The 12939-nt window shown below is 38.1% G+C and overlaps 1 protein-coding gene across 3 annotated transcripts in view; it reads left to right on the forward strand.

Annotated features, from left to right (window-relative positions):
- The window catches only part of IPO11 (importin 11), a 184072-nt gene that overhangs the window by 15913 nt on the left and 155220 nt on the right, over positions 1-12939 (forward strand). For 2 of the 3 annotated variants that reach the window (XM_028508702.2, XM_036020322.1), the window contains exons 2-4: positions 3690-3833; positions 7352-7452; positions 12535-12607. In XM_028508702.2, coding sequence (XP_028364503.1) covers positions 3696-3833; positions 7352-7452; positions 12535-12607 — 312 coding nt within the window. In that variant the 5' untranslated portion in view covers positions 3690-3695. Of the gene's footprint in view, positions 1-3553; positions 3575-3689; positions 3834-7351; positions 7453-12534; positions 12608-12939 lie in introns of those variants that run through there. The other variant, XM_036020323.1, reaches the window with a different exon arrangement.

Genomic DNA, 12939 nt, shown 5'->3' on the forward strand with positions numbered 1-12939 from the left:
TAGAGTGGCAGCACAGCTTGGGTGGATGAGAAGTGCTGACTGCCTGCCCCTCTTTGGGAGAAACTGGGTTGAGAGGGAGCCCCTTGTTCTTGGCTACCGCTTCCCAGGAGTAGAGCTTCTAAGTTTACTGACTCACTGCTTTAACATTTAGTAGTGGGGTGGGTTATTGTTTACATATGCAATCGCCGAAAACTAAGACAAGCTCACATAATGTGGTAATCTAAAGGAAATGATCATGGCTGAGGTTCAAGTCACTGTGGATCTAAGATGGTTGGTGGCAGGCAAAAGTGCTGAGTTTTCCCTCGTCCGTTTCTTTTAATGAAAATTAGTTAAGTTCCCAACTGTAGGCACATCTGTATATTTTTGGACTTGGGTTGTTTTTTTTCCAGAATTGGGAAGTATCTTACAGAAACAAGCCTAGAAAGTCCTGTCATAGGGTATGAGTATTTTTAGGCTGTTTCACATTGCTACATTGTTTAGACTTTTATAGAATTCAAGAATAGAAAAAGTCCACTAATGAATAAATTGAACTGACTCAATTGTGAAACACTGTAGGGAGAAGGGCAAGCCCCTGTGTCCTTTTAATTTTCTACTTCTTTGTTTCTGTTCTTAGAGAAGAGTTTAGATTTTGAATAATTCTCTTCTGTAGCATACGTAATTGAGGGCTCATAAAGTAAAAGCAGTGTTTCCTCTTGTTCAACATGTTGAAACTGTACAAATTAATGAAAAATCAAAGCAACCTCAGTGTTCATATTATTAATTAGAAAACAGGCAAATTTGATCTTGCTGTTTCTGCTTGGTTGTCTTAAGGGTCTTAGTAATTGATAGGAATGCTGAAAGGAAAAGGATAAATTCCTTTACATACGTAGAGGGTTTTTCACACTACACGAAGACCTGTACGCAGAGGAGCTGTGACAGTGCTTTTACTGTGAGAGACTAGCTTTCCTGGCCTTCAGGTCTACTGGTGGTGATCTCCGTGCAGAGCCTGTCCAGTCCGTTGAGGAATACATGTAGCCATTCCCACAAATTCGTGTCTGTCGTATCCTCCTCTTATCTTCCACTCCTCCTCCCTTACTTTACTCCTTTCTTCCTTCCTTCTTTCCTTCCTTCCCTCCTTCTTCCTGTTTTTTTTTTCTTCCCCCTCCATCTTCCTTTATTACTTACAGTTTTGTCCAGTTTTTTTTGGAGATTGGTTGTGTGCCTTTTTCAATACTAGGTGCAAATAACAGTAGCAACCCTATTTCTGTAATTCTGCTATTCAGAAAAAATTCTGCTATTCTGTAATTATGCTAATTCCAAAAAAAAATCAAAGGTTAGTTTTTCAGGTGTATCACCCTCTGACTACTAGTAATCCCTAGTAGTCATCTATCTTTTAACCCAAATGAAGTTTTTTCCCACTCTGTTACATTTGAATGACTCCATACATTTTACTCCCTGTTCTTTGTTGCCATCCCCCTGCTTTTTTTTTTTTTTCCCCCCCTGCTTTTAAGAGAATTCCACAGTTGAGTACTATATGAATATATAATGTGATTCTTTTAGGTTTCTGATAAATTCGGAAATCTTTTTGACAGTTTCTCTAGGAACCTATTGTGGGAGAGCATGGTAGGTAGGTGGGTGTTTGGGAGTGGGAAAAGCTGGAATTCCAGAGACCTGATTATTGGGTCTCACTCTGCCATGTGCTAATAATTACTACATGATCCTGGACACTCTCCTATAGCTGGAAGGTCTTTCTCTATAAAACAGTGATATCAGTCCACATGTCAGATTTGCTTTGATAGGTTTGTTTGGGATCTTTAAAACACTTAATATGCTTTAGTAATGTGGTATTTTTTAATAATCCATTATAAGTCTATCACTACTGAATTAAGTTATTTTTGATGATGCATTTAATTTGCAATTTAGGAACTGATAGCTGCTTAAACCTTCCTTTGTAAGTTAATTAGTCCTTGGAAATGTTTCCAGTAGAAGTTATGAAAGATGGTTTGTTTCTCAGACCTAAAAGCCTTATTCTCTATTAGCTGAACCACTCATAGTTGTGTTTCTGTAGGGAAAATACACTCTAGGTTCCAACTCTTATTTTTGAAACTCACTTTTCACAGTTTGTTCTAATGATGAGAACATATCTTTCTGCTTCTCACCGCATAATCTCCCAGGATTTGGATAGAGAAAGAAACCCTTTCTGATTCTTACCATGGGAGCCACTACCTCAGTCCTTGGCACAAAATTCGTTCTCCAGTGGGTGAATTGAGCCCTCCCTCCCACACTGGATGGGCTTCTTGGGATCAAGAATCAAAAGCAAGGGGAGGAGGGGACAGGGCATACACTTCTGGGGAGGACCTGGGTGGAGTAGGTAGGGATGGAATCCAGCGACTTCATTAGAACAGGTAAAGGCTGAGGGTGAGTGGGGCGGAAGGATAAGACCTTGCTGTGAAGGTCTGGAAATGTGAAAAGTGAAGGTGCATGATGTACATGTTGAATGTTCTGCACTGTCTTTGCTGTAGGTGAAAACTGCTCTTTTTAGTAGTAACCCAAAACGGACACGGCTTTTTCTTTCTTTTTGGGGGGTGGGGATGAATTCTGGTAGAACATTTTACTATTATTGTTTATATTAATATTTTAATATATCATATTCTTTCTAACTTCCAAGGGGTCTTTTGTCGGTATATCTATTAAAGTCAAGACACTTTATTTTCCCCTACAAGGTCATCCGTAAGCTGTACCTGCCTACTTCTCCAACCTCATCTTGTTCTACTTTCCTCTTTTCTCATAAGTGTTAGTCATACTGACCTTCTTAAGTTTCTTTCTAATCTTTAGGCTTTGTTGTCAGTTGTTTTCTCTGTCTGGAGCTCTGCATGGCTGAGCATCTCTTGTTATTCCTGTCTCTTGTGTCACTTCAAAGAAGCTTTTCCTGAACACCCAATCTAAAGCAACACATTCAGTTGCTGTCAGTCTTTGAAACATGATGTTATTTTCTTATATCACTACTTTCCACTAGAAGGTAAGCTGCATGAAGTCATGGACACTCTTTTGTTCTTTGCTATATTCTAAGAACTGTGGCTGGTACACAGCAGGCTTTTGGTAATGTAATGAAATAAATCAGTTAATTAGCTGCCATGTGGTTCAGTGTGCAGTACTTTATTCAAAGTTGGTCACCTTTCTTTATTCCGCAAATATTTATTAAGCATATGTCATGTGTCTTGTTGAGCTCCTGGGACTACAGAGATGCTTTAGATGTCAGTGCTGGCACTAGAGTGAGGCGGAGTTAGATTCTGGTTACAGTTAGTGTGGCTTTGCTGGTTAAGTCCGGCAGTACCATTTAATAGATTGTGTCTGTGGCAAGGTAAGGTCTCTGATCCTTTACTACCTACCATATAGAATTACTACTAGGAATAAATTAATTAATAAAGCCTTAATGTAATGCTTAACAACATGTACACTCAGATAATGGCTATTATTTTAAAACTTGAATTTTATTTTTATTTTAGCTGGCTTGAATTGAACTATGGAAATTTTAAGTAAGTGTATGGGTGGCACATAGAAAAGGTAGAAATCCAGCAGAAACATGAAGGAATAGGTGAGTGATTGAAGTGTAGGAGTAATTCAGATCATTGAAGCTTTTTCTGCATTCATGTTTCTGGTAATTTTGTATGTGTAATATATATTCAAATATGTTAATTTATCATTGCCAGGTTTCCATGGATCTCAATAGTGCCAGCACTGTTGTTCTTCAGGTCTTAACACAGGCCACCAGTCAGGATACTACTGTGTTAAAGCCAGCGGAGGAGCAGTTGAAACAGTGGGAAACACAGCCGGGTTTCTATTCAGTGTTGCTGGTAAGTTGTTCAAAATAGTTATTTGTATTTTTGTAAAATGAGATACTATTATATTAATTGTTTTAAAACCTACTCATGTTACTGATTTACTTAGTGAAACGTATCCAGATGTTTGGCTGCCATTGCACTGCAATTTACTAATTCAAGGCATGGCTCTTTGAGGGCGTTTAAGAGATGTTTGTTGATGGGTGAGTAAATAATGGAGCAGGGTATTGGTAGTATCTGCTCTAAATAAGTTTTTTTTTAATTAAGTTTTTTATGAAGAAATGAATACTTTAATTCTTGATGTTTGTGATTTTTTAATTTTAAATTTAATTTTTTATTTATTGCCATTTTATTGTTCATATTTTTTATCTTTTTTTTTTCTTCTTATAGAAGACCCTGTAACATTTCATGTAATACTGGTTTGGTAATGATAAACTCCTTTAGCTTTGTCTTGTCTGGGAGGCTCTTTATATGTCCTTTGATTCTAAATGATAGCTTTCCTCAGTTGGTTGTTGGTCCTTGCTTTTCATATTTTGAATATTTCTTGATATTCCCTTCTGGCATGCAAAGTTACTGTTGAGAAATCAGCTGACAGTCTTATGGGAGCTTGCTTGTAGGTAACTAACTGCTTTTCTCTTGCTGCTTTTTAAGATTCTCTCTTTGTCTTTAACCTTTAGTGTTTTACTTATGATGAGTCTTGGTGTGGGCCTCTTTTCCTGGGCTTGTATATCTATTTCCTTCACCAAGTTAGGGAAGTTTTCTGTCATTATTTTTTCAAATAGGGTTTTCAGTTTCCTTTTCTCCTCCTTCCAGCATCCCCAGGATGTGAATGTTGGTAAACTTGAAGTTGTTCCAAAGGCTCCTTACACTGTATTAATTTTTTTGGATTCTTTTTTCTTTTTGCTGTTCTGATTTGGTGTTTTCTGCTTCCTTATATGCCACATTGTTGATTTAACTCTGGCTTCGTCTATTCCGTCAGTTCCCTGTCTGGGGTGCCCAACCTTTTAGTGTCTCTGAGCCACACTACAAGAAGAAAGAGTTGTCTTGGGCCACACATTAAATACACTGCAACATGTAATCACACAAAAAAAATCTCATGTTTTAAGAAAATGTACAGTTTTGTGTTGGGCTGTGTTTATAACTATCCTGAGCCACATGCGGCCTGTGGGCTGCAGGTTTGACACCCCTGCTTATTCTTCATTTCATTAGTGTATCCTTCATTTCTGACCGATTCCTGTTTATGGTTTCCATGTCCTTTTTATGTTGTTGTAGTTCTGAGTTCATATGCTCCTCTTCTAGGTTCATCAAGTATCCTTATAAAGCAGTGTTTTGAAATTTGCATCTAGTGGATTATTTGTCTCCATTTTGTTTAGTTCCTTGATATTCCCTTCTATTTCTAGTTCTATTTTTCATTTGGAACATGTATCTGGTAGTTTGTCTTCATGCCTTTATTTAGTTCTTTTTCTGGAGATTTCTATTTTTTCATTTGGTACCTACTTCTTTGTCTCTGCATTTTCTCTGTGTTTGTTTCTATGTATTAGGTAGAGCTGCTCTTCTCCTGGACTTTGTAGAGTGGCCTTGTGCAGTAGATGTCCTATAGGGTCCAGTGGGGTAGCCTCTCAGTCACGTAAGTTGGGCGCTCTAAGTGCATCCCTGTGTCACCTGTGTGCACTGTCCTGTTGTAGTTGAGCCTCGATTGCTGTGGGTATCACTGGGAGGGATCAACCCTCACTGTCCCAGGCTCATTGGTTCCTAGACTCGGCTGCAGTTGCAGTGGAGCAGTGGCTGTACAGGACTTGATGCTTTGGAGCAGGACTTGCTTTAGTGGAGCTTTAGTGCTCACCCAGTCTTCCTGTGAGTGTGTTACTTGTGGAAGTGGTAGGATTGTAATCTTGCATGGTCTGAGGCTTTCCCTGGGGTGCCCTGGCTCTGGGGCCTCATGGGAGGTGAAAGGTCAGCCACTACCTATACCCTGCCTGCAGCCACCAGAGCTATAGAGCTATCTGGAGATGGCATGAGGCAATAAAGGCCATTGGTTTTGAAGAGCTACTAGAAATGGCTTGGGTTGGCCCACAAGTTGGGTGAGGTGGAGTGTCAGGGAATCACCAGGGCAGGGCAAACAGTGATGGCCAGGTTGATGGAGACTCCGATATAGTGCCTGCCTGCCAACTCTGCATGTATGAATGGGGTGGGTGTCAGAAAAGGAACAGTGACCTCTGCCAGCACTTTCGTCTGGCAGAAAGCTGTCCCCCAGCTCTTGCTCTGATGTCATACAATTCGAGCTGCTGCCCCAGTGCTGGAGCTCAGAGGGAGTGAGTAAGTCTGTGTGTGGGCTCATAGGAACAGCCTGGGACTCCAGAAGCCTTTGTCTCCTTCAGATACAATCCCCACTGGTTTTTAATAGCCAGAAGTTATGGAGACTTCTCTTCTTGCCACTGGAACCCTGGGCTGGGAGCCCTGGTGTGGGGCTGGGATCCCTTACTTCTCGGGGGTGGGGGCGGCTCCACAGCTGAGATATCCCTCCCAATTTTAAACTGCCACTTGTACGTGTGGACCAGCCCACTCCATGTCTCTGCCCCTCCCACCAGGCTCACTGTGGCTGCTTCTTTAAATCCGTAGGTGCAGGACTTCTATTCAGCTAGATTTCAGGAGGTTCTGAATAATGTTTGTTTTGTACTTTAGTTTTGATTTTGATGTGGTTGTGGGAGGATTTGAGTACTGAGGGCATTTACCTACCCTTCCATCTTGATCAGAAGTCCTGTGATGTTTTGAATTACAGTGGAAATAATTAGTTTCACTATTTTTATATACATTTATAACTATCAGTTATAAATTTTTGATAATAATTTTAATTAAATTCTTAGTAAAAATTTAAAGATCACAGAGCAATTGTTACTTTCTCCTTGATTATTAAGATTATGTTGCATGGTTTAGTTTACACAATCATTTTTACAGTCTCCTGAGACTGTGCAAAATGAGGATTACCTATATTAACATAGCAGGTAAATATTTTTAGTAATGGTTTTGAAATTATTCACATCACATCTGCATTATATAACTTAAAACTGTTCTACTATCAAACATTGTTAAGCACACTTGTCTTAATGAGAATACTTAGAAGTAATTCATTTTATAGAATGTACTAATAACCCAAGGGCTTTGACTCCTTAGAATCTTTGAATTTGCACTGTGATGGGTATATTTTTATTTAATTTAGATGATTTTCAGTTTTTGTGTGTGTACTTTGTGATATATAATGAGGTTTATTTTGTTTTATGTTTTTTAGGAAAATTTTCAAACATACTTAAAGTAGAATAATATAATAAATCTTCACCTGTCCATTACTCAGCTTAAACAATTAACATTCTACTGAATGGGTATACTTCTTATATGAAATGTAGAACTATAGATATTTATCAGATAATATAGTGTTATAATTTACATGAAACAATTAAAATTTTTTCATATTTTATTGTGGGTATATTGAACTTTTAACATATGTTTATTGTAATACTGTGTGTTTTTATTTGCAGAATATTTTCACAAACCACACTCTGGATATAAATGTAAGGTGGCTTGCTGTGCTATATTTTAAAAATGGAATTGACCGTTACTGGAGACGTGTAGCACCTCAGTAAGTTTCATCAGTCTCCCCTTCCCAGTGAGTTTGTGTTTCTTTAAGTAGCCCATATACCAAAACAGGAACATTGTAGAGATTAGCACAGTCCCTTTGCTAGGATGACCTGCAAATTTGTGAAGTGTTTGACATTTAAAAGAAACAAAAATGTATTACTTACTAAAGAAGAAAAGTGTCCTGCATAGTAATTACAAATCAATATCCATATTGCTTTTTTCCGTGATTTTTTTTTTATTCCAGGGAGGTGTTTGTGTGGATTTCTTGTTGCCCTGCTTTCGAGGATCTTTAATTTTATGGCCGCAAAACAAAGGCAGCTTGAGTTGAAGGAGTCATGTTGAAAAAGTATATTTTAAGGTTGTTTTATTAAAGAAGTATGAGATTAGGATTTTGAAAAAACAAATCATTGAGAAGGATATCCAAAGTCTTTTCTGAGCCAGCTGGGTGTTAATTCTGGTGTCTTCTGCCTAATTTCCTATGTGGTGGGAATGGGATAATGTACATTTGTAATTTCATCAGATTCAGTTATAATTGCTCTGTAGGTGCTCAAGTGAACATACTTCTCTTGATAATTAATTACATGTTATATAACTGATGGAAAGGCAATGTAGATATGACCCCAGAATTTATTTGGTATAAAATAGTGAATCTTGCTGAAGAAGTAACATAGCCTTTGCTTTCCAGTAGATGGCACCATAGCTCTTACACTCATAGGGCCTTAAAAAAAAAACTTGTCTGAGTAGTTCAAAATGCATATAAAATATGGTCTTGAATAATATTGGAAGCAACTAGAATAGTTCCAGGCTATACTTAAGATACTGTAGTATAAAGCAAAACCATCTCTTATTTTAAAATTAATTCATAATTTTGAGATGGAATATTTAATGATGAGAAACTAGACTGTTGAGTTATTGGAATTAGTGCTGTAGTACAAACTTTTCTGTTACTATATCCAGTTAAATTTCAGGAGTTTCCTAAAATTAATTTAAAAAAGTTTATTGATTTGAGAGAGAGAGATTAACACTGATTTGTTGTTCCACCTATCTGTGCATTCAGTGGTTGATTCTTATTATGTGCCCTGACTAGGACTGAACCTGCAATCATGGCTTATAAGGGAGGATGCTCCAAACAATGGAGGTACCTGGACATGGCGTAAAATTGATTTTTCACTGGTTCTATGAAGAATGTGGTTATAATGAGCATAAGATGGAGGTGTAGATATACGTTGCCTCCTCGCATAACCAAGAGAAGGACAACAAATAATTTCAAAACAAAATAACAAGAACTGCCAGAAAATTGAACTGTATGGAAGTCCGACAACTAAGGAGCTAAAGAAGAATCATTCATCCAGACCGATAGGAGGGGTAGAAATGGGGAGCAGGGGCAGATAGGACTTGAGGCAAGGTGGCAGCTAGAGGATGGGGGCGGCGAGGTTGCGGCTGTTGGACTGGGTGGTCCCAAATTTGCATGCAGATAAACCAGGAGGAACAACTGGGGAGTAAGACAGACCACACAACCCAGGGTTCCAGGGCAGGGAAATAAAGCTTCAAAACCTTTGACTGGAAATACCTGTGGGGGTTGCAGTAGCAGGAGAAACTCCCAGCCTCATAGGAGAGTTTGTTGGAGAGACCCACAGGGTCCTAGAAGTACACAAACCCACATACCCTGTTTGCTTGTGGGTAGTGGGGGAAGTGACTGAAAGCTGGCCAAGAGCTGAGCAAGCAGCATTGTTCTCTCTCAGACCCCTCCCCCACATACAGTGCCACAATGCAGCCACATGGGTTGACCCACTCTGGCGAATACCTAAGGTTCCCCCTTTACAATGTAGCAGGTGCCCTGAGACAAAAACAAAACAAAACACAACAAAACCAAAAAAACCCCCAAAAAAACAAAACACACACACACACACACAAAACATGGCCCAAATGAAAGAACAGAACAAATCTCCAAAAATAGAACTAAGTGATTTAAAGATAGTCAGCCTATTAGGTACAGAATTCAAAACACTGGCAATCAAGATGCTCACGGAAATGGTTGAATATAGTCACAAAATAGAGGAAGAAGTGCAGGCTATGAGAAGTGATATAAAGGAAAACAGTGAAGATAAGGAAATGGGACTCAACGATTTGGAGCAAAAGGAAGAAATAAACATTCAATCACATCAGAAAGAAGAAACAAGAATTCAAGGAAACGAGGAGAGGCTTAGGAACCTCCAGGACAACTTTAAACATTCCAACATCCGAATCATAGGGGTGCCAGAAGGAGAAGAGGAGGAGCAAGAAATTGAAAACTTGTTTGAAAAAATAATGGAGAACTTTCCCATTTTGGCAAAGGAAATAGACTTCAAGGAAGCCCAGGAAGCTCAGAGAGTCCCCAAAAAGTTGTACCTAAGGAAGTACACACCAAGGCATATCATGATTACATTACCCAAGATTAAAGATAAGGAGAGAATCTAAAAGCAGCAGGAGACAAGGAGATGGTTGCTCTGGCAGTGTGGCTCATTGGATTGAGCACTGAATTGTGAACTAAAGCGTCGCGAGTTTGATTCCCAGTCAGGACACAAGGCTGGGTTTTGGGCCAGGGCCCCAATATGGGGCATGCAAGAATCAACCACACATTGGTGTTTCTCTCCCTTTCTCCTTCCCTTCCCCTCTCTCTAAAAATCTAGAAAAAGAGAGAGAGATAAGGAGATAGTTAACTACAAAGGAATTCCCATAAGACTTTCAGCTGATTTCTCAAAAGAAATCTTGTAGGCAAAGGAGTATTTAAAGTTATGAAAAGCAAAGACCTATATCCAATATTACTCTATCCAGCAAAGCTACCATTTAGAATGGAAAGGCAGGTAGATAAAGTGTTTCCCGATAAGGTAAAGTTAAAGGAACTCATCATCACACCTTTATTATATGAAATGTTAAAGGAGTTGTCTAAGAAGAAGATAAAAAATATGAACAGTAAAATGATAATAAACTTGCAAATATCAGCAACTAAACCTAAAAAAACCCACAAAAACTAAACGAATAACTAGAACAGGAACAGGATCCCAGAAATGGAAATCACATAGAGGGTTATTAGCCAAGATGGAGGAGGGAAAGAATGGGGGAAAAGGTACAGGGACTAAGAAGCATAAATGGTAGATACAAAATAGACAGGGGGAGGGTAAGAATGGTATGGGAAATGGAGAAGCCAAAGAACTTATATGTACGACCCATGGACATGAACTAAGAAGGGGAAATGCTGGTAGGAGAGGTGGTGCAGGGCGGAGGGGAATAAAGAGGAGAAAAGAAATGGAACAATTTTAACAGATAATTAATAAAGTATATTAAAAAATAAAATGCCAAAAATAAAAGAATATGGTTGTAATGGGTACAGATAGTCATTTATAATGACTAAAAGGAAGAATAAATTATTAAATATTTGAGATTTAACTTTCACATAGTTAAAACTAAAGTTCATTTTAAAAAGTTAATGGTGTTATATGATTTTAGGAAGTGAAACCCCAAGGTATCTCCTTAGTTTATACTGAGATACAAGCTAGAAAGGATGAGTGTACCTAGGAGGAAAGGATGTTATAAATGTACTGAGAAAGGGAGCAAAGGAACTAAGATTAGTAATCATACTGGTACTTAAAATCTGCTGGTTTGTATTCTTTTTATTTAAGTTATATTTTATTGATGGTACTGTTAAAGTTGTCCTGATTTTTCCCTCTCTGACTGTACCTGGCAGCCCCCACTCCCTCAAGCAATCCCCTCACCATTGTTCATGTTCATGGGTCATGCATGTAAGTTCTTTGGCTGTTCCATCTCTTATAATGTACTTTACATCCCTCTGGCTGTTCTGTAACTACCTATTTGCACTTCATAATCCCCTCACCTCTTCACTCATTCTCTCACAGCCCCCTCCCATCCCACATCCATCAAAATGCTCTCCATATCCATGGTTCTGTCTCTGTTCTTGCTTGCTTAGTTTGGTTTTTAGATTGACTTGATAGATAATGTATTTTTTGTCATTTATATTGTTCATAATTTTGATTTTGTTCTTTTTCTTAAATAAGTCCCTTTAACATTTTATATAGTAATGGTTTGGTAGTGCTGGACTCCATTTTTTTTTGGGGGGGGGGTCTGGGAAGCTCTTTATTTGCCCTTCAATTCTAAATGGAGCACTCTTGGCTTAGGTCTCTGCTTTTCATGACTTTGAATATGTCTTGCCAGCCCTTCCACCCTGCGATTTCTTTTGAGAAATCAGCTGACAGTCTTATGGGAACTCCCTGTAGGTTACTAACTTCTTTTCTCTTGCTGATTTTAAGATTCTGTCTTTATCTTTAACCTTTGGCATTTTAATTATGATGTGTTTTGGAGTGAGCCTCTTTACATCTAGTTTGGGACTTGGTGCTTCCTGGATTGCATGTCTATTTGCTTTACCAAATTAGAGAAGTTCTCTTTCATTATTTTTTCAAATAGAGTTTTAATTTCTTGCTTTTTCCCTTCTCCTTCTGCACCATTACGATGGGAATGTTGGGTTGCTTGAAGTTGTCCCAGAGGCTGCTTATACTGTCCTCATTTTTGGAGATTTTTTGTTGTTGTTGTTCTGATTGGTTGTTTTTTGCCTCCAAATGTTCCAAATCATTGATTTGACTCTTGGCTCCCTTCACTCTACTGTTGTTTTCCTGTAATTTGTTCATTATTTCAATTAGTGTAACTTTCATTTCTGCCTGGATCTTTTTGATGCTATTGAAGTACCCAGTGATTTCCCTGAGCCTCCTAATAGCCAGTGTTTTGAACTCTGCATGTGATAGATTGCTTACCTCCATTTCATTTAGCTCTTTTTCTGGAGTTTTTATCTGCTCTTTCATTTTGGCCATGTTTCTTTGCCCCCTCGTTTTGGCAGCCTCTCTGTGTTTGTTTCTATGTATGCTTTAGAATTACTTGATGTGCCAATTACAAGTAATGAAAATAACTTTATTTATTTACCAAAAACAATCAAACCTTGTTTAAAGGCTTTTTTCTAGTTAAAATTCACAGTAGTGCTTACCTGCATTTATTGTCAGGTAGCATTATCTTGCATAATAAATATATCTTTTTTCAGTGCTCTCTCAGAGGAGGAGAAATCTACATTGCGTGCAGGGCTAATCACCAACTTCAATGAACCAGTAAACCAGGTGAGTGAGAAGATGAATGCTGATTATTCTTTCTCTTTCCTTCCTTTTTGTTTCTTTTCCAAACTAATTTTGTTTCTTGGCATTAAAAAGGAAATGTTGCTACATAATATCCATTTGTGATATTTATACATACTTCTCTGTTGGTTTTTTAATTTTGAGACCCAGTTCTAGGTGTTAAGAATTTTGGTTCGACTTGGCTATTATTTATTTAATGTACAGAAATCATTTTAATACATACTTGTATACTTCTTAAACGTCCTCAGTTTTTGAGCAAACATTGAAAGGTAATGTCTCTATATTTGTAGTCTTTCCACATAGAAATTGATTTTAAT

The sequence above is a fragment of the Phyllostomus discolor genome, chromosome 3 (assembly GCF_004126475.2).
Source record: "Phyllostomus discolor isolate MPI-MPIP mPhyDis1 chromosome 3, mPhyDis1.pri.v3, whole genome shotgun sequence".
NCBI classification, from domain to species: domain Eukaryota; kingdom Metazoa; phylum Chordata; class Mammalia; order Chiroptera; family Phyllostomidae; genus Phyllostomus; species Phyllostomus discolor.